The sequence below is a fragment of the Numida meleagris genome, chromosome 4 (assembly GCF_002078875.1).
Source record: "Numida meleagris isolate 19003 breed g44 Domestic line chromosome 4, NumMel1.0, whole genome shotgun sequence".
NCBI classification, from domain to species: Eukaryota; Metazoa; Chordata; class Aves; order Galliformes; family Numididae; genus Numida; species Numida meleagris.
In genome coordinates this window covers 42,812,297-42,833,867 of record NC_034412.1, presented here as the reverse complement: position 1 = coordinate 42,833,867, position 21,571 = coordinate 42,812,297, and the positions used below count along the sequence as shown (strand labels likewise).

The 21,571-nt window shown below is 42.4% G+C and overlaps 1 protein-coding gene across 2 annotated transcripts; it reads right to left on the bottom strand.

The window, feature by feature from the left end:
- On the bottom strand, window positions 4,753-18,885 carry ETNPPL (ethanolamine-phosphate phospho-lyase). 2 transcript variants are annotated; one of them, XM_021393567.1, is made up of 13 exons: window positions 18,768-18,885; window positions 17,168-17,286; window positions 16,846-17,005; window positions 15,968-16,042; window positions 14,084-14,177; window positions 13,027-13,143; window positions 11,263-11,345; window positions 10,107-10,332; window positions 9,120-9,274; window positions 8,443-8,532; window positions 8,124-8,254; window positions 7,143-7,210; window positions 4,753-6,265 (listed from the first exon to the last, which is right to left on the bottom strand). In XM_021393567.1, the coding sequence occupies exons 2-13, from the start codon at window positions 17,220-17,222 to the stop codon at window positions 6,134-6,136; spliced, it is 1,386 nt and encodes a 461-aa protein (XP_021249242.1). In that variant the 5' UTR covers window positions 17,223-17,286; window positions 18,768-18,885; the 3' UTR covers window positions 4,753-6,133. The 2 variants fall into 2 exon arrangements, with proteins under 2 accessions (XP_021249242.1, XP_021249241.1); XM_021393566.1 differs by lacking the exon at window positions 18,768-18,885 and adding an exon at window positions 18,556-18,623.

Sequence of the window (21,571 nt, the reverse complement as noted above, 5' to 3'; positions counted from 1 at the left end):
CTTAAAAGTAGTGCTCTGAGCCAGCTGAAAACATATTTACAGATCTTTACCTTTCCTGAGATACTCAACCCAGACTGCTTGCTTCCCTGTTGTTCTGTAGTTGTCTCTTCACTGCTTCATGTTATTTAGTGCAATCAGTCTATAACTTTGTACTGCACATAGTAGGGCTTTATTTAGTTGACAAAACCACATTCAAATAGGGAAGAAAATGAAGTAACCACCACTGTGTCCAGTTTTGGGCCCCTCACTGCAAAAAAGACATTGAGGCCCTGGAGCGTGTTCAGAGGAGGGCGACAAAGCTGGTGAGGGGTCTGGAGCACAGGCCTTATGAGGAGCGGCTGAGGGAGCTGGGATTGTTCAGTCTGGAGAAGAGGAGGCTCAGGGGAGACCTCATCGCTCTCTCTAACTACCTGAAGGGAGGTTGTAGTGAGCTGGGGGTCAGCCTCTTCTCTCTTGTAACTAGTGACAGGACGAGGGGGAATGGCTTCAAGTTGCGCCAGGGGAGATTTAGGCTGGACATTAGGAAATACTACTTTTCTGAAAGAGTGGTCAGACGCTGGAACAGGCTGCCCAGGGAGGTGGTTGAGTCGCCGTCCCTGGAGGTGTTCAAGAAATGTTTAGATATAGCGTTGGGAGACAGGTTTAGTGGGGTTGTTGGTGGTAGGTGGATGGTTGGACTGGATGATCTTGTAGGTCTTTTCCAACCTAGCTAATTCTATGATTCTATGATTCTAAATAAATAAATTGAACTAATTGTACTTTGTGACTCGCAGTCCTGTATGATCTGGGATTGTGCCTGATGAGGTGATTAACCTTTACAAACCATAACAAATACTATTATTGCTGCCTTAATAAGTGAGAGTAAACAGAGACGTGAAGATGCTAAGTCACTTGCTGAGCTGTGTAATGAGTCCACAGCTACTCTGAAGCCAGGAGTACTTCTCCAGGCTTTCTGCATTGTCAGTGATAAAAGACTCTGAGCAACCTTTAGTGAGCTGCAGAGAAAAACTTTTCTTTGTGTTCTTCCCTCTCTGCTTCCTTTTCTTCCTTTTTTTTCTTTATTCCATATTGTTGATATATGTTAATATCAGAGCAGTGTTTACCCTAACATATGAGAATGGCGGTGAGCAGAGATGAGAGACAGAAGGTTGTTTTTCCTAGTGCAGATTGGTCTTCAGCTGTGAAGATCAGTGAAAGCCTTGAACTTTCGAAGTGTGGTATCTAGGATCTTTATTTAGACCCAGATGTTTTTCCTTATGAAATATCAACCTGAAAGGTCCTTCCATGTAGACTTCTCTCAAAACCTTTGTAAGATACCCTGTGTCTCTGCGGACTGAAGCCTACAGTAACAACATGACAAAGTCCAGCCACACCATGAGTCAGTGGCAAATGTGAAAATAGTTTGTCTTTTCTAATTCTGGAGCTGATGCCTTTTCTGCAGAACCATAGGCACCAATATCAAATGTTTCAGGTGGGAAAACATAAATGTTTATGGGTAGGAGAGACAGGGAAATCCTGTCACAGTCATTTGGCCTTGCTTTCCCTTGCATAGGCCTCCTGCCAGAGCTTGGTTGGCAGCAACACGGGCCAGATTGAGACTAAAGAGGGACAATAATAAAACTCCTGCTCAAGTCATCACCTGGAAGATTAAATGAACTTTTGTGCTGCTATGAGAAATCTGCTTTGCTTGCAAGTATTAGTCAGTTGTTTTTCTAAATTGTTACATTAAATGAAGGGAAAAAAAACAATGTAGATCAAAATGCATATAGACAACATGCTTATACGCATATGTACAGTACTTAACCATGCAGTATAATGAATACTGTTCAATGGAAATCCCAGTCCCGTGGGGCTTCTTTAAGTCTCTGCTTTTCCAGCTCTTAGCTTAGAGTACCTGCAACACTTAGTATTCAGGGAATGACTAAACATCTTCTTGTGCCTCATTCTGCAAGAGACTTGCTTTTCATGTAGAAATACTTCTGTGAAGAGTGTTTTTAAATTTTGCTTTAAGGCTCTAGTTTTTGCACATGGGTGCTGAAAGCTATGGTTTTGAGGTGGGGGGTGCCCCATTTTACTGCCTTAAAAATTGAAATGTCTCCATTCAATAATATTCTTTCTAAAAAAAAAAAAGCAATGGATGTTGTCACCTGACACATGTGAAATAATTATGTCTGAGGCTTGTGCAATTGTTCCCTTCATTCATCTCCCTTTTTTTCACTAGATATCATCAGAGGTTGCTTTTTCTGGGTGTGTATATGTGGACTTTTGCCCTCTGGAATATGTTATGTTAGCATCTATCAAGCTTACAGCTCTGAAGATTGTAAATGTATTTTGTGATGAGACTATTGTATGTCTAGAAAACCATATGTGTAGAAAGCACAGGCAAAATATGACACTGTGTGATATGGAGAAGATAAGTATGAAGAGATTCTGAATGAAACTAGCCATTTGCATACTGACTGGGCTTTTGGGTCTCCTACCTGTTCTCCTTCAGATTTTAACCATCCAAACTGGTCAGATTGCTGTGATTCATATTTCTTGTTGATCCACTTGGCTTTTTCTTTTTTTGCTCCGTGAACAATACAAACCTGATTTCCTTCATTAATTCTTCTGCTTGACATGTTACAACCTTTAATGGAGGTAGGGACAAGGTATTTTCCCCAGCTGTGGATATGCAGCATGCTCTGTTTCCCTGGCAGGTCAGTGATGTTATGTTGACATAGCAACTTTTGATCCTGTTTCTTATCCCCAGAACAGTGCCTTCTAAGGCACAGCTTTCCAACTCCTCACAGGTTCAATCCTGCTTGCTTTTATGTAGGGGAATTAATTGGCAGTTTGTTCAGACTCTGACAGTGTGCTTTCATCAGTATCTGCAGCAAGCACTGTCCTTTATTTTTCCCATGTTCTAACCAGTCTGTTTGCATTAAGAGCCTTAAATATACAATATAAAAGCAATTGGAATAGTGGTAAAATGTGAGAATGCCATAGAATTAATTGATTCATCTTCTGGTATGATTATCAGCTGCAGTGAAGATAAAAGTAGCTCTGGATCCCCACTTGGGATAGAGTCCTGCCCTTCCTTCATTCCACTGCCTCTTCCTCCTGCTGCTTGTCTTGCACAGACTTGGGTTTCCTGCAGGAGTCTGCTTGTTAGAAAACTAATGGCAAAAAAGAAAAGTGTGGCTGTATTTTTTTTTTTCTGCAAGGTTAGTGACTTGAACTGGCTTTTGGGGGGTGTCTGATGAACATAGGGGCTGGGGAAGTTGAATCACCTGGCCAAAACCAGGAGCTGTACAGCCAGGACAGGAGAGGAAGAAAAAGGAAAACAAAGGGTTGCAGAGGGGGAAAAATCCCTACTTGTTACATGAAGAAAATACGTTTGTTCAGTTCAGCTGACTGGAGCAACTCCTCGTGTTTGACCTTAATTATTTCTGCCTACCCTCTTTCATCCTTTAGTCAGTCTCTTCTAATTAATAAACTCTTCACAACAGGGATTGTGCATAATCTTGTTGGAGGACTCTGAGATACCTCAAGAACATTAACAAAAATATAGTAATAGTAAATCTAGTAAGTCCACCTCAGCTCCTGCTAACTGCTGGATTGGTTCCTCCACGTAAATGGAAGCGCTTTATTCCGAGTGTATTAGATAAGTGCTCTCCCTCTTCAGGTTTAGCTCTTCTAGATAACTTTCACAATTAGCCACTATTAGCAGAACACGTGGGTAGAGAGCTTCCTGCCTTGTGAAGAAGAATCTGGCTGCAAAACAACTGGAACAGGTGTTTTTCCATGTATTTTTAGCATGTCTAGAAACAAAATGCAGGTATTGCAGAGGTAGAAGCACACGCCCCTTGCGTTTATGAAGATACAATCTTTACATCCCTAATTGAATCTCCTAGTTCCTTCTCATCTTTCAGGAGTTAAATATTAATGATGTGCCACAACAGTCAGTGCCATAGGGTAGTCTGGTGGGCTGTGTTTCTTTGAGCATTAACCCTCCCAATATCCCCACTAGTATTTCCTTGCTGGGAACTATTTGCTGCTCATTCTGTGCACTTATGGGTGATGTGTAATATAAGCAGCCCTCGCTCCATACCAGGAGTGAGTTTAAACACATTTCATGGTAGGAAACACTTGGGGCACTTAGGAAAAGCAGGTGACCTCCAAAAGGGAAGGAAGGAAATGGGCTGTTACTAATCCCTTTGATAGGTGCAGTGTGTTCAGGTGATTTAATTTGCTGACAATGAACAAAAGATGGTTGGCCTCTAAGTAGGACGTAAGGAAGGCACTTCTCTTCCCCAAGCTCTAGGCTTCAAAGCCTCAGCCTCTGTGGCAGTCTTGATTTTGAGTTCCATGGAAATTTGCCCTTAATATGTTGGTATTTGTTTTAGTATACTAGTCTTTCAGTGGTATATCTGGTCTGATAATTCCTCATGACCCCTCCAGGTGAGTTTGACTTAGGTCTCTGTGTAGCATCATTCTGGAAAAGACCCATGCCATGCCTCTTGGTGCAAGGTTAGCAGGATCCAGTCTAGTTTGTGGCACGGTCACACAAGTATTGAGTTGTGGCAGCAGAGGTAACATCTGGCTTGGAGGGGGGAGAGCTGTACAGCATAGAGCCTTGGGGAAACACAGCTATGCCTGTTCTACTGTGGCATGGTGAGAAGCCTAGGCCAAAACTGAAGTGTTTTTCCTCATCAAATAGATGTTAATGAAGAATGAAATGGAAACAAAAAACCCTTGTGGAGGACTTCATAATTACGAATAACAGATTTATTCTTATGGAATTATTCAAGAATTGTGAAATAGAAAATAAGCCAGCTTGAGAATGCCAGAAGAAGTTACACTGGAAACATGAATGTTAATATAGCAAATTGTGGAAAATATGAAATTAAAGTGCTCAATTTTCAGTCATATCAGTAGAGTCATTAGCAGCAATCTGAAAACAGCAGAACTCAGGGTATGAAAACTTAAGAGGAAATAAACTTTGTCTTTTTCCTGAAATGCAAACCACTTGGAAGCCCTCAGTGTCTTCCATAGCACAGAGTTGGATGTGTATTAAAAAAGAAAAACAGGGCTTGTGCGCTATTGAAATCTAATACCAACGAGGAGGCAAGTTGGTCTAAATTATCTGCAGCAAAGGCAGGCAGTGGCTGCACGCATATTTTATGCAGAGGTCATCTCATTTTAGTAATCTATCAAATGTTAGCAGTCATTTGTGTATCAGGATCCAGCGCAACTGGTATTCAACTCTTCACCTCTGATGAAAACTAACAGAATTGCTGCAAAAGGATCGGGCAATAATTCCCATGACTTTCAAAACATCTAAAATCCGTGGGAATGAAAGCTGGGCTGTCCCTGGGAAGCTCATTTTGAACCTCTAATTGCATATTTCATGGACTGAGAGAGTTCAGTATACAAACTTTGAAAAAGAAAAGATAAAATCTTACTCTATATAAATAGTTATCTATAAAAGTTGCTTTATCCCTAGAAAATTATGATCTGTTTTCATTTTCTTTGAAGACAAAAGTGAGAAAGGCTTGCGTAAATGTTACATCTTTACACACACAGTGGTAGACACTTGGTGGAGCATCACTGACATTAGCAAAGCCACCCCAATGTATGTCAGCTGGAAATATGATCCATAGGACCTAAGTTATACAGGAAGATAATAATGATTTCTCTCTCAGGCATTGTTTTGTGAATTCAGCCATTAAAACATGGAAAGTGATTAACATCTCAATATTACATATTGAAATTTAAAATATTGTAAAAATATCATGTTAAGCTTATCATGTTAAACTTAATGGAATTTGCAGTTTGCTTGTATGGTGGTTAAGTAATTCAGATTCTCTGTAATAGGAGTAAATCCACCAATTTAACAGATTTTGTTTACCTGTGTCAAGCCTGCAATCAGCAACAAGAAATTCAAGTATCTGTTGCCCATTCTGTCACATGTAGCTTTCAGGCCACATGATACAGTTCTCATATATCTGAAAATGCATTTTGAACTCATAATGAAGCTAGTTGGTATTAGCACAAGGCTTCACCGGATCCTAGTACTTGCACTATTGCACTCTTCATCTCAAAAACAAATAGAAAATAAATTCAGTCTGAACAAGGAAACTCTCACTCTTCATGTCCTTATTGTTTTACTTGGCACTGAGTGTTTTTCAGGATAAAAACCATTTTCTTGTCTGCAGGCAGCTCCATTCAAATGGCTGGTGCTTTCATTCGCAGACTCTGGTTGAGGACTTCCTTCATTAGTCTGAAACACAAATGAAATATCAATGAAGGTTCATTCTAAACTTTCAACAGGAAGCCATTGAGCTTGATTCCCAATAAGAAGCTCTGCATGACTCTTCTGTTTTAGTAGCATAACTTCTTGCCTTTGGAAGAGATTGACCTGAATGTACAAATGTTTGTAAGAGACAGTTTGTACCCCAATTCTAGATTCATCTATTATCTAGATAGCCAGTAATCCATAGGATCTCTGCCTTAATTACTCCTCCCTAGACAGCTGAGCTATTGCGTCCTTGCCATTTGCAGCATCAATGGAAAACTCGGCAAGGGACACCTCAGTGAGCTTTCCTATAGCACAGTGGGTGACATGTATTTTTAAGGGTGTGAGAAATTATATATGATTTGTCCAAAGCCAGTGCTGCAACTTAAGAAGTCCTAATTTGGATGAGTGGCAGCCATTCATACTCAAAGACCTATAGTGGAAACTAAATCCTTAGAACACTGTAAAAATTGGAACTCTTCCAGGTTGAAGGCTGGCTTAGGAAGCCAAATATCCATTGGCAGCACTCAATACCTAGAACTAATAAAATTGTTGACTACTTAGAGCTCATGGTTGTGTGCAGCCCCAAGTCTGGTTGGTCTTGTTTACGTATATGCAAGGCAGACAAGGCAATGGACTTATAACAAGAAACATTTTATAGATAGGTCTGTGTTATCAGCTCTTCTTAGATCTGCCCCAGTAATGCAGTCTTCTCAGATTTCTTGTAATAGATTACGTTCTGAGCTCAGTTTCAATGCACAGGGCCACTGACACCACGAAAAATGAGGGTGTACTTCACCAAAGTCATTTGTTTCACCAAACATCTATTTGAATAAGATTTTCATAAAAATTCAAGACATACTTTTATTTTACACTGTGTGCTTGTAGATACATCGTTTCCTGTCTTCATTCCAGTTGCCTCTTCCATTTCTAAGAAAATAATTAAAAAGAACCAAGAGTAAGCAAGCATATAGTCAGTTTAACAGCTGGCTGGAGGAAAAGAGTAACCAATCAACTATTCCTCTGTGCATTTATCCCACAGGAGAGTAACTGAAGAATAATGAGTACTTACTAAAACGTTTTCCCAAGGAAACATGATTAATGTATTAGGGCCATGTAGCTTGTGAGTGTTTAGAGAATGAATTTTGCAGCTTAGCCTTAACATAGGCGTTCAGACAGACCTTTTAAAGCTGAATCCAGCCTTTGTCCAGCAGTTTCGTGTTAGTCTAGCTCTGGCTGTTCTAATCTTTGGAGATGGGAGTGTTCAATGTACAATGGGCTTGGAAAGCCCTTATGCTAATAGTATATTGTTAATAATAAATAACGTGATGTTATTTTCCCCTAGATTGGTCCCCAAGTAGAAGATAAATAGAGCCTGAAGACCTTCAGGCTAAATTTGAGTGAGGCAATCAGTTGTGCTTAAGAAAGCAAGTTTAGAGAGGGGGGAAAAAAAAATAACAAAAAACCCAGACAGGGCATTATGGAAAGTTTCACCAGTGTTTCAGCAGTGTCTTTCAGGCCTCTAGTGAATTAATTTATTTGCTCTTTAACACTCAGTTTATGCAATCAAAATAAAATATACAATAAAAGAAAACAAGTCTGTGAGAGCAAGAATCAAGAGCAGGATTTAGCCTGAGAAGTTTGGATGAAGTATGTATGGCTCTTTTTAAAATTTATTTAGAATAAATGACATTAAGAACAGCAGCTTGGACAAGGAGCATAAAAAGTAATTGATTACTTTTCCTGGCATGTAATGGCCTGCATTATGGTACTGTGGCTGATGTTCCTAATGTGTCATTTGGAAATGATCAGAGTATTCTTTTGGGCATTAAAGCATTCATACCTGTGAGAAGTACATCAATTTTCTCCACTACATGTTTTGCATCTTCCATTGTGAAACACATTGGTGGTTTAAATTTTAGTATATTTCTGTAGGGTCCATCTGCGCTAAGAAGGATTTTATGCTCTTTCAGCCTGTGGAAAGAGGGAACATCTGTTAATAAACACAGGTATACAACTACATGGTGTCCTGTCTTTCAGGCCAAGTTTTTCTAATACCATCTTATCACAAACTACACGAATTTAAACTGAAATAAATGAGTAACTGCTAAGGAATATTAGGAGTGTTCGATGACTGGATGCAGTCTTTAGAAAATATTTACTTGTAAATGAGGTGAAGGGCTTCAGCTGTGGCTGGGGTTCTCTTTTCTTGATCCTTCACCAAATCCACACCAACAAACAATCCAATGCCCCTGGAGAAGACAATAAAATATGGAAAGATAAAATCCTGTGTTCATACTGGTAAAGTGGGTTAACAGCTAAATCTGAATAAATCCAGCTGCCTCATTAAGGCTACATTCTTTCTCTCATCCTGCAAACCTCAAAAAAGAGAGTGCTGTGGAAGATAGGTAGCAAAAACCAAGAATATCATGAAGAAGAAAAACAAACAAACCCAAAACTGAAGGTATTTATCATGGTACTAACATGAGGTGAGGGGAACCCACACCAACATCTCCAAATGAAATGGTCTAAAGATTTGAATGAGGGTTCCATCATCCCAAGAGTGTGCTTTCAGCTGGGCTATTGTGTGACAATGGACTTTTCTCTTACCTGCTCCCAAAACCTTTCTAGGCTACATTTACTCCCTAGCTAAACAGCTGAATGGAAACATTTATTGGAAAATATGTTCTTTATGGTATTGATGTTGGGTAGTCCAATTTCAAAAGGAGGTGGCATGTAAATCATGGCATATTTTTTCTGTGTTCCCCTCACCTCCAGACTTGCAGATTTTCCTATCAGTTCTTCTCTCTAAAACATTTAATAGCCATAAGGAACCCACCTGATATCTCCCACTAAGGGATGCTTCTTCTTTTGCTCAGCAAGCAATTCTAGGAGATAACTTCCTACACGTGTAGCATTTCCTTGGAGATCTTCTTTTTCAATTACCTCCAGTACAGCCAAACCAATAGCACAAGACACGGGATTGCCTCCAAACTGATAGTAAAGACAACAGGAAAACAAAACCCATCAGAAATGTTCATCTGTGTTAATCCACGTAGCTTTTGCTTGCCCTCTCCTATGTGACATGTAGTGAGAAGAGCTTGAAGAGGTTGAGATTTTGTGCTGTGCAAGCTGTGAAGGGCATTTCCCCATGGGCAGTGCAGCAAATCCCAAGGAAGGGAGCTCCCCATTCCTCCGCTTCAGGTTTCAGTAATTTGAAGATTTCACAGCTCAAGCATTCAGGCTGCTCTCGTGGTTTTCTGATTACATATGCAGACAAAATGCTCCTGTGAAGGGCAGTGGGTTACAGATCTGTTGTTTCCTGAACCGTACTATATAAACTCCATTGAAAGCTGGGGGAATTAATGGCAGCTGGGAAGAAGTCATAGGAGCAGAAAAGAGGATTCTAAATAAGAAGAAAACTGCTCCTCTGTGGCATGCATGCCACTCAAATGTTTCCTGGTAGAAGGTCAGTTTTGTTAGGTGACAGCTGCACAGGAAATTCTGCCAGGGCCTAACCTCACCTGCACAGCACCCATAGCTGAGCTATCCTGGATAAGGAAATGTTACATGGTCAGCATTTAAGATGAAGCAAGGGAGAAAGGGGAGTTAAGGTATGATTTATCTGTATGCGTAGGAGCTGAGCTCCATGACTTGCCAGAGGGCTAGTGTTGGTCCGTTTGTTTTTAAATAGACTGGCTAACTCCAGCTCTTAGCCGTGTGATGTAATGAAGAATGCAGGTGTTAGCAGAATGACTTGAACAACTCGTAACTGCTAAATGTAAACTAACAAACAAAATGGACAAACCTTCACATACAAACTTACTGTATTGAAATACTCCAGTCCAGAGGCACCAAACCTTTCGGCAATTTCCCTTGTTGTGACCACACAAGACATAGGGTGGCCATTGCCAATGGGCTTTCCCATGGTGACAATGTCAGGCACAAAGTCTTCACCTTGCAGCTGGAAAGCCCAGAAATGCTTCCCAACTCTCCCAAAGCCAACCTGGACCTCATCGGCTATGAATACACCACCTGCTGCATGCACGTATCTGAAAATAAATAGAACAGTTGATATGACTGACTTTGCAGACTGGTCTCAAGTGGGCAGTCTGGGACAAGGATGTCTGCAGTACAGAAAATCTCCACTATGAAACCAAGTTAGGAAAAAAAAAAAAAAGAAAGAAAATGACTGCTGAAACACAACTTGGTACTGAACTTAAGTGCTGGTGCTCTAGCAACCATGCTCAGAAGCTGCATAAGCAGCCAAACCCCCTGGCATACATCCCTGTGTAAGAATAGCTTGGTTCTTCCTCTCTTATTCCAAAAATCGCTGCCAGGACTCTGCTTTCAGGAACAGCCTGACATCTGGATCTTGAGTAACCTGAGTTTCTCCTTTGCTGTAGTACTTGAGCACTACAAGTAGTACTACAAATACTTCAGGCACTACTCATCCTTCATTGACCTGGCTATTACTCAGTCCATAGTAAACCTACAGCTCACTTACTGAATTTCTGAGGTATGCTCAGCTACTTTTTATAGCTGTATTTGAATGACTTAATTTCAAGCCAATTGTTTTGCCTTTGGTGTGATAATGCAGCGTTGGAATGTGCAACAGCAAGTGGAAACTTGTCAAGCAGAGCTATAGCTATTTGAATTGACAAAATATTTAGTTGACTAATTGTTAACAAAAAAATAGCTAATACTTTGATGCAAAATAGGAGTACTGTAATTGTACTGCAGGGCTACCTCTCTGGTGGTTCAACTTCATCTTCCATCAAATTTACAGCCTGAAGATAAAAGACAGACAATTATCTAGCTAAAAAGAATTAGTCAGCTGATGTTCCACAGAAAATAGAAGTGGGATTGTACTCTTCAGAACAAGAGTGGGAGATAACTGAAATGATTTGATTAGCCCATAGTGAAAAACATATGCTTTTGGTTAATTTTCCAGGCGTGCCCTTCTGAAGTGATGTACATACTCTGCCACTTTCTGGAAATAGCCCACAGGTGGAATTACTTGGCCTCCACAGCTCTGCATGGATTCAGCTATGAAAGCAGCAATCTGAAAAAAACAAACTCCGGTAAGAGCTATGTTCATCTGTTTGGCCTTTGCACAAACATTTAACAATCTAGAAATAAACTTTTAAGTGTTTGCCCTAATTAAATCACACACTGGGTTGGACAGTTGAGGGCTCTTGAGAAGCTATGGCTAGAGAGCTTACTCATTTTTCAGTCTAGGGTGCCCAGATTTGCAGTAGCCAGGGTCACCTTTGCAATCTGATGAGAGTGCAAGGGCCTCCATTAACTCCCGATCTTATTGCCATTGAAATTGAAGACACTCACTGGTGTTGGTGGACAGGCTACTGGGAGCTCTGTAAGTTAATTTACAGATTTCAGTTTACAGGAGGAAACACAACAATGTTTCCAGTTTTCTCTAAGAGGTGAATAAAATCTTGCTTAATGCCAGAACATTCCGGTAACATGATCAGCTTAATTGTTTAATCTCAAACGCCAGGCGGAGTTGGGTAGTATCTGAGCTGGAAGAAGACCTGAGGCTATGCTTTGGGCACCCCTGCCTAATGCAAATAACTAAACTAGCGATATATCAGCATGAGGCACTTGACAAAAGAGGAGAAAAAAATCTACAGATGAAATAATTCCAGTTGCTAGGAATGAAAAAGAAAGTTATTTCAAGTCAGGAAGGGCAAAAGCAGCGGATCAGATACACTGGAACATCAAAATTTGTTTCATGTCAACGTGTCTATGCAGCAGAGATACAATATTACCCCAAAGTCTCAGCATAAGTCTGCTATTTAAGGGTTTGCATCCCCACACCACTTTTTGACCCCTCCCTGATCATCAAGAGGTCTCTTTGGGTTGGTGCAGTCTTCCTGGAAACAAGGCCGAGCAGTAACGTGTAAAGAACCGTACACTATATTTGAAGAGGCATGCTACGGCCAAAGAGTACGAAGCTTCCCATAGCATGTGAGGCTTAGCCTTTAGCACAACTTGTCCTGCCACAGGTTATGTCACCAAAACCTAAGAAATATGCAAAAGAAAGGAAACAAAGGAAGAAAAAAAAACAAAACTATCCGTTAGTAGAGAATAAAAAAAGTTGATGAAGAAATTAAAAGAAGAGTGATACAAGTCCATTGGACTAGAAGGGAACATGTTGTTCTAATCTCCACTGACTTTGGGGCTTTGAATCGAGCCCTACATGTCCCAGAATGCTAGTGCAACTGTACAAAATATTAATACACATTGTAAGCAGCCTGCTTAAAGTTATCTTTTTTTAAATCAAGATCATCTGATTAAAATACTGTTCTTTTTTAATGACTTCAAAGTTATCTTAAGATACTGCAATCAAAAATGTAATGTCAAGGTTTTGTCTACCATATTTTCTCCATCCCTGATGCTTTTACATATCTTTGCTAGAATTTGTGGTGTTGTTTCTCAGCTGACCTCAAAGCCTGGCTGTGCCCTAACATATTTACAGTCTACTGGTGCAGTGCATAAAATAGGGAACTAAAATGCTTTGTTTGTATTTGCTCATTTACAGCTGTATAATTGAGTCTTTTATTGATGCCTAGGAAAATTATGACAAGAGCATCTGGTTGAAAAATGGTACATTTTGAACAGAGAGGAAACTAAGTAGAGGAATATGTCCTTAGTTTCCTGTTTCATGCTCTGATTTTACACTTAATAGATGAAGCTTTGGCATTTCTAGAGCACAGGACACACACCTTGCGTCCATTCTTCTGTGTTTCCTCAATAATCTTTTTCACCTCTTCAGCATAAGCACTTGCTGGATCTGGGTGGTCTTCCCTATATTTCCCTCTGTAGATGTCTGGAGAAGGAGCCTGAAAAGACCAAAAATTTTTTTTAAAGCCCGTCTTTCTGTGAAACATTTACTTCCTGTTTCTTTTCTCTTGCTCTGCGTTTCTGGAGCAGGATAAAGTTTTGACTTTCCACACAGATACATGTATTCAGTATAACTGGAGGCAACTGTTAAAAGACATTTACCTCATCCACCTTTTCAATACCATCCCTCCTCTCGCCTAAGACATAATACTGAGTCTTCGTCTTTCATCTTATTTTAGATTATTGGAGGATGTTCCATTTCTGCAACTGCAAAAGTGGGTTTTCCAATCTGTCACTTGATTTTCAGTGTCCTCATCACAGGAATAATCTGCATGAACTTCAAGCCTCTATAATATTGGGAGAAGTTCCATAAATAAAGGAAAGGAATAATTATAAAAAGGAGGACATGAATCTAACAGTGTGGTTAACTTGAATAAGTCTGGATAGGGAACACCTCATTGTAGTTTGATGTACTTCTCTGAGAGTGAATTTTGGTTTGATAAAACGTACAAGATTAGGCTGGAAATCAAGCAATATCCTGGTCAGTTGAATACCCCTGAGCTCTCTGCCCAGAACTGTGTGTATATGCAGGCTTTGCCTCTGTGGTTTTTGGTAGTAGACTCAAAATTCCTGCATATCTTTAGCCAAATTAACACAACAGATACTGGCTACCTTCTTCAAACTATGTATCTACACAGTGCAGTGACTTGGGATACTTGTCGCACTGTGATGGAATTCAGCTTCACAGCTGAATGCTCTCTTTGAAATCCAAAAGCAAGCAATTGTGCTGTATTAAAGCCACCGATACTCAAGTGTATGTACACTGGCATCAACAAAGCAGAATGAAAGTATGTTTACATCAGAAGTGAATAATTGAATATGCTGCATAACAGGCATAACAATGACAAAAAGCAAGCAAAACCAAAAAAGCACACTTACCACATGCACAAAATCCTTCTTGCTGTCCTTTCCCAGCTGATTAAATTTATAGGGACTGATGTCAATCAGAGATGTAACATGGCCATGGTAAGCACTGCATGAGTGTTAAACGTTGAAGTCATTTTTCACCAAATTTATAGAAGAGCTAAATTTACAACTATACTATAAAAAAACAGACTAAGAGACTGTATCTGCAACACAGTAGCAATGTTTGTGATGGGATCTTGGTTTAATTCACTCAGTCTTTCTCTCAACGCAGTATGAGGTTGCTGTTGGCTTTAATTAGCTAGCAAGAGTGGAACCAGGAGAGAGGATTTTTGCTTGCATTAAATCAGATGCAAGCGTAAGGACAGAGAAAGATGTTGTCCCCTGGGTTGCAACACTGTCTGCCCTCACCAGTTACAAGCAGTAGTTGAAGGGTGGGTCCAGCAACCTTCCTTCCAGCATGGAGACCCCACTCTGGCCAATCCAAGCTTTCTGAGATAGACTCCAATAACATTGCAAAGGTTCTTAAGAGTTTGCATTGCAGCAGAAGGTTCGTATTTCATACTACCTGCCCAAAGGCCCTACAGTCTTGACTGTACCAACCCCAATCTCAGGATAAGGAGGGATAATGAAAGCCTTATAACTATGCTAAAAATGGCTACTACTGAGGTCAACTTGACTTGGAAATGAAGAAGCACAGCCTTTTGAACATAAGGCATTTAGCAGCTTCATTCAGGGAATAAACACTTCTATTCAACCGTGAGCTTGATGCAAAGGGAACCTCAACCTCAAAGACATGTCACAATCTAATTGCAGAAGATGTAGTGTACAAAAGGGTTTGCTGTTTTTTTTTTTTTTTTTTTTTTTGCACTCTCTTCTCTCCTTAACTCCTGTCAGTCATCAAAATCTGCCACCAGAGACAGAGAAAGGACAGAAAACCCACTCTGTGCCCTGGGCCCACAGATGTAGCAAAACCCTACAGAGTTTTGGAGAGCTGGGGCAAGGAAATACCCTACTGTGTTCAGGAAGACAGGACTTTGCAGTCAAACAGAATGACTGAGCCAGCTCCATCATCAACCTCTCCTTACTGAAGCTACTGTCAGTGGCTCCAAATTGAGGCCACATAGTCAAGGAGAGCTAGCAGTGATCTGACTACAGCTGAGTCAAATGAGCTTTGTGCTGCTCAGATAAAGATGTGCTCTTGCAGTTGCCTTGGCTGGATTTTCTGATTGGAGGCTGAGGAAAAGATAGAGCCCTACAGCAGCATAAGCAACCCTACACCTCTGCTTAGGGTAGAGAAGCCAAGAGACATGGTCAACCACCTTCTCCATGACTGACAGCCTTTTCAGTTCCTCCTGATTTTACAGCTGCTCAGTCTTGTGTGCTTACTCCCGTGTTCAGTGGAGAAGAGCTGAGCATCAGTGCAGCAGAGCATCAGCACCATTACAGAGCCCCAGGATCTTTCTTCTTAACCATGGAGTATTTATTTATTTAGAATCATTGAATCCTGGAATCATTTCAGTTGGAAAAGACTTTCAAGATCATCATAAAGGAACATTTCCAGCAGAGTGTGACATAAAGCCCTTTTCCAGAACATCCCATGGGCTAGACCACTCACTGATGTTTCAGACTAACACCCAAGTCTCTGGCCTGAATTGCTTTGAGATGCTCTGTGTGAAATCCCTGTAACAGGTGCCTGAGAATCTCTGCTGTTTACAAATCTTCAGAACTTGTGTTTATCCAAATGTGGAAAAGGGAAACTTATTTCCTGACCTCTTCTCCTATGAAAGCCTTTCTTTCAGCAGACAGTACAAGCAGCAGTGGGTTGCTGCAAAGCTGCTTCTGAAGTAACTGTAGGAGTTGTTGGCTGCATTCACATAGTCTGTTCTGTGTACTTACTTTTCAAGGGTGATCACATCTTGGTGTCCATGGTACTGCCTAGCCAGTCGTAAAGCCAGATCATTTGCTTCAGACCTGCATAGTAGCAGAGACATCCACAAAACAGTGAGGAAGGGCTCCCAACTAAAATTTGTTCTAACACAGAAGAGTAGGCCCAAGACACAGCAGGCTCTGTTACTATACAGATTACAATGCTAAGGTTGAGACTGTAAATGCCATTTAAGACAGTGAATCAAAATCAGCCCTTTGTACAAACAACAAACAAAGAGATGCTTTATTTCACTCCCCCAGTTTGCTTGTACACATTTCCCTCCTCTTGATACAAATGAGACCACTTTGCAGAGCAGTCAGCAGCTGGAAGTGCGACACAACTGCAAGCCTTCAAAAAGCTACAGAGTATGCAAGCCCTGTGTGCACCTCCACGATGGCTCCATCCTTCCCAGCACCATCTGGCAGCAGAGGACACAGATCTGCTCCTGCTGAGAGCCCCCAGGCTTCCAGCCTGACCTACAGCAGCCTGAGTTCCTACTGCTTGTCTGCTGTGTACAGTCAGTAATGACAGATTGGACAGACCATCTGAAGGAGCTACTTACTTCCAAGGTCATATGTCCATTTATACATAGCATTCACCAATTCGCTGTCTAAATTTTCATTTTTTGTCCCCCCCCCCCCAACTTTTTTTTCCTAATGTTCTGTAGTTGGCTCTCTTGCACTGAGTCGTCATACTAAGTCCTTCAATCAGTCAGTACTGGAAATCATTTTGTCGCTTATTACTAAGTCATACTCTCACAAATTTAAGAAGTGGACCAAGCTGTTCTGAACGTACATCTTAAACAAGAAGAAAATAGCTTTAACAAAAAATAAATGAGCAGACCTACCCAGAGTTAACAAAATAGCAAACAGAGAGTTTCTCTGGCAGGGTAGCTGTAAGACGCTGAGCATACTGAACAAGGTTGTCATGCAGGAACCGGGAATTTGTATTGAGCAATTCCATCTGTTTTGTTGCAGCCTTTGTCACATAGGGATGACTGTGGCCAACTAAAGAAGAAAATAGTTAATACTAGCAAACAGTCGGTCACTGAACCACAAAAGGAGACTGAGAGAAGCCTGTGACCCTAGCACAGTCACTTGAAACCAGTGCATTAGGATTCCTATTAGAGGTGAAGCAACAGAAGCACTCTTACAAGATAAACTGCTTACCATGTGCGACATTGTTGATACAGTCTAAGTATTTTTCTCCAGTTTCATCAAACATATACTGGCCCTGAGCACGCACTATCTTCAGAGGGTCCTTGGCAAAGAAAACTTTGCAGGAAGGCCTAAAAAAATTGTATGAAATAATACCATTTTAGTTCTCTGAGAAGTTCCCCCTCCCAAAGGAGTGGTAGGGGGTTATCTGCTGCAGCTCTGCAGACAAGAGTTTCCTTCCTCCACAGAGTGGCTGGGAGCAGAAAGTGGTGAAGAACCACCCTGTGCCCACCTCCCCACACCTGGGACCAGGAGCAGCTCTTGGCAGGGGCATTTGAAGCCATGGCTCTGTCTGGCAGTGTACCCATGAGCACAGTGGCTGTGAGTCAGTCCGGGTGCCTGTAGGTCCTGCTGCATTTCTGTTTACATGGCTCATGGACTGGCCAGCCAACAAATTCACTGGGAATACAGCTAAGTTGTTACGACTTGTTTTTATGCTATAGCAAGAAGTTCCTTAAACAACAGCTAGCAGCTATAGAGATCACATTCAAGAACAAAACACTAATGCCTTGCGGGCTTTATTTTCAGAGGTGCTGAGAAGGCCTTAAAATCTCTGTATCTCTGAAATCAATTGCTCTGAGTAAAGCCTTTAAAAGCAGCTTTCTGTAAGCATCCAAATCATGCTGGCTTCCAGCAGAACTCGGGTTCCTCGTGACATGATCCAAAGGACTCTTTACACTTTGTTTTGCCCTTGTGGAAAACACGCCAGCTATGGAATTATGTTGGATGGCATTACCGAGCAGAAGGAAAACCTTATAAACTTTTAGCAGTGTTTATGTAGCCTCGGATAAACACATCTGTTTCCAGGTAACCCAGGCAGTGCTCCTCACGCATCCCTCTATTGGATCGCTCCACTGAGATTGGTACCCTGTAAGCCTAGAGGTAACTCCTAGAAAGTGAAGCTGCTTGCTTTCTTTCTCACATCTCACACTCCTGTTGCATAGATCTTTTCTGCTGTCTTCAGCTATTCCTCTGCTACACTTTACAAGAAGCACGCTTCATCATCACCATTACTATGGGGCACTTCTGGATGACACTGTTCTCTTCTGCTCGGTGCCAGCCCTTTCTGCAGGACGCTTTTGGCGTTTGCCCAACCCAGCCAGTGTAACGCTCGTGCAGGGAAGCTCCCTCAACAGCCAGCCCCTATGGAAAAGTTGATGCGCGTGCTTTACGAGGCCACACGTTCCTAATTTTTTAGGAGTTTTCTACACATCCGGCATATTTAGGATGCCATCAGCAAATAGCCAGGTTTGGTTCTAATCTCAGCATCTTTTTCACCTGCATGCTGGAAGCAGAGTGCCACGGCGCAGCCCCGCTCCCGCCCGCCCCTCCGCCCCTACCCGATGTGCTTCCTCCGCAGCGCCAGGGTCTCCGCCTTGCTGTAGCGCTCCTCCATCCCGCCCGGCATGGCACGGCGCGGCACGGGAAGCCCAGGGGCTCCCCGCCTCTTATCCCGGAGCCGGCCCCGCCAAACCCCTCCTCCTTCCCACCCTCCTTCTCTCCCTCCCTCCGTGCCCTCCCTCCATCCCTCCTTCCCTGCTCTGCTCCTCACCCAGCAGTGCCAGGCGGTGTGAGCTGTCAGGCAGCAAACGGAAGGGAGACGGGGAGCCTCACTCCTGGAGCAGGCTGCTCTCCTCCCATCCTTCGTTCTTCTCGTCACACAGCACGCATGGGTGACCCTGAGTGATTGATCTGATCGAAATTGGGGCTGTAATTCAAGCACCTTCCCAGTTCTGCTCCATCTCCCAGAATCTGTTTGTAAGTGTGTACTTGCACATAGCACAGGGCTATGGTCCTGGCACTCTGATGCACCGGTACATCCTATTTTAGTGCTGGCAGCACCTAACTATAACTAGTCCCATGCTCTCCTGCTACCCACAGCACTGAGACAGACCTGGGTTGGTACAGTCTGGCATTCCTTCATGGGTACCCGTGGTAACTTTCACTGGACACCAAAGACCATGGGAGAAAGAGGCACTGACACCAAGAAGCATTGCTTTTCCACACAGCAAGTGAAGCTGCTGGCAGAGCCACTTGGCTTTACCACTCCTCTGCCATGGTGTACCCACAAACCATCCGGAGCTCCTTGAGCTACAAAACCTGGACCCACCTCCCTGCTGCCCCTCTGCAGCTGGGCTGTGCCACCTGCAGCGCTGTGCCAGCATGGGTGGTCAGAGCACGTCTGGAAATCCACACAGCTTTGTGTGCTGCTGCGGCTTGACTTTTCTAGGTCGGTACCGAGTTAGTCATCCCAGCGTTTGGAGATGAAGACACATACCTCCTTATTTTTAGATATTTTTATATCTCTGCCAAGTAAGCCACCTTTCTCCCAACTTCTCTAGTTGAGCAGCAGCGTTTGTATCCTACAGGCATTTTCTTCAGCCTGTGTTAATTTTGAAGCTTCCCAGCTTTCACACCCCACTTCATCAGCAGCCTCACGTCACCAACCAGCAAAGCAGATGCAGCCCAGGTGGCAGAGGCCCCAGCAGCTACACCTCCGCATCCCCGAGAGCCAGCAGCCGCCAGTCCTCAGAGCCCACTACAGCCAAGAGATGACATGGACTTAAGAGGTTCCAGTTGTGTACATTAGACACTGTATCTAACTGCAGTCCTCTTGTACTGGTAATGTAAAGAGAAGCTGGAGCGCACACAGCATTTTCCCACTGACTGGAGCACGGCAGTCTGTGAGTCAGGAGGTATTTCAGGACGTCGGCTTTTCCCTCAACCCGTGCCTGCCTGCCCTCTGTCGGTGCTGGGACAGCGCGTCCCTTCGCCGGGGCTGCTGGCACTGCTGGTGCTGGGAAGCAGCTGCTGCTTGCGCCGTCCTGCCCTGTCTCGCTCTATCAGAAACTCTGCACCACAAGGAGATATAAGGGCTGTGCAAGATGCCGTTCTACTCTTTTACAAGCATGCATCAGCAGCCAGTCGTGCTTACATCAGGCCTTTGTGTTCCAGTTTTAGCAAAACAATGCTGTATTAGCAATTGCTTGATATGATACTAAACTTCATCTGAAAAGTTAAGAGAAGGATGGGAACTAGTTTGATACAAGGCAGGTTGCATCTGTTCCTTCAGAGCCACAGAAGGACATGTATCAGCAGAAATGCACTTTCCTCTTGACTAATGGTTTTTACACTCTCTTCCAATACAATTAGGAACCAGGCTGCCACATCTCACGTGTAGAGGAGAGGAGGGCTTTTTCCCACAATTAGCTGAAAGACACTGCCTGAGACACAGGGCTCCCCAGCAGCACGCCATTCAGCTTTTTTGGACCTTTCCAGCTCCTTCCACCTCCTGCCATGATGCTGTGGAGTAACAGGTATTTCTCTGTGATATAGAGGATTACTACTACATATTATTTAAGTAAGTAGACATACTGTTTTCTCCATCTTGTTCTGCTCACATTCTGAAAATGTTAATTCATCTTTTCCTGTCTCTCTGTATGGAGGATGAAAAGGAGGAAATGTTACCACCGGCAAGTCAAAGTGTCCAGTAAAACACCTTCCTCTCCCTAAATACTGCTTCAGAGTTGGCAAACCTCTGAAAACCTGCACGCTGCAATTGCATCCTGAGAAGCGAATCCATTATAGCTGGTCAATGGAAAATGACCCACACTGACAACACATTTCTACTCAGAAAGGTAAAGGCAGGCACATGGTGCCCATTGACTCTTTGCAGGGGCAGCCAGCATTACCTTCCAGAGCCATTTGCAGGCCAGCTGGTTCCTGAATGATGTTTGTAGAGAATCATTTCAGTGCTGAACGTGCCAGTAGTGTTTGCAGTTCTGCATTTATAAAGGGCAAATATATTCACACAGCTTTATGAATATCATAATATTAAGAGTTGATTTTTTTGTTTGCTTTTGTTGTTATGCCATATTTGTTTTTATGTATGTTATCTCAGGCAGACTCGGTTACATCACAGCACCTTGTGCCACAGACAGGAGAGCTCCTACAAGCACATGAAAAATTGCCAGGTACTTGTTGTTCCAGGACAGAGCAGCCAGACAAAAGGTGATGCCAGCAAGAGCTCATGACTGCTTGGAAAACTCAGCCAGGCTGTAATCTGTACATACAAAAATGATAAGAGCATATATTAGTACTGAACATTATGTCTTGGCATACACACATCACAGACCTGCATCTTAGTTGATGTGACAGGAGCTGTGACCACTTTTGACTTCAGACACAAATTACAGCACATCGAGTACAGCTACACTGGCAGAACGTGCTCTCCTGTTGTAGGTTTGTGTATGGTATTTTCCTGAAAAATACAATCCATGTATATCGATATACATATAAGTGTACACACACACATATGTATGTGAAACGTCTAAGCGCCGACTTTAGAGTAAGCAT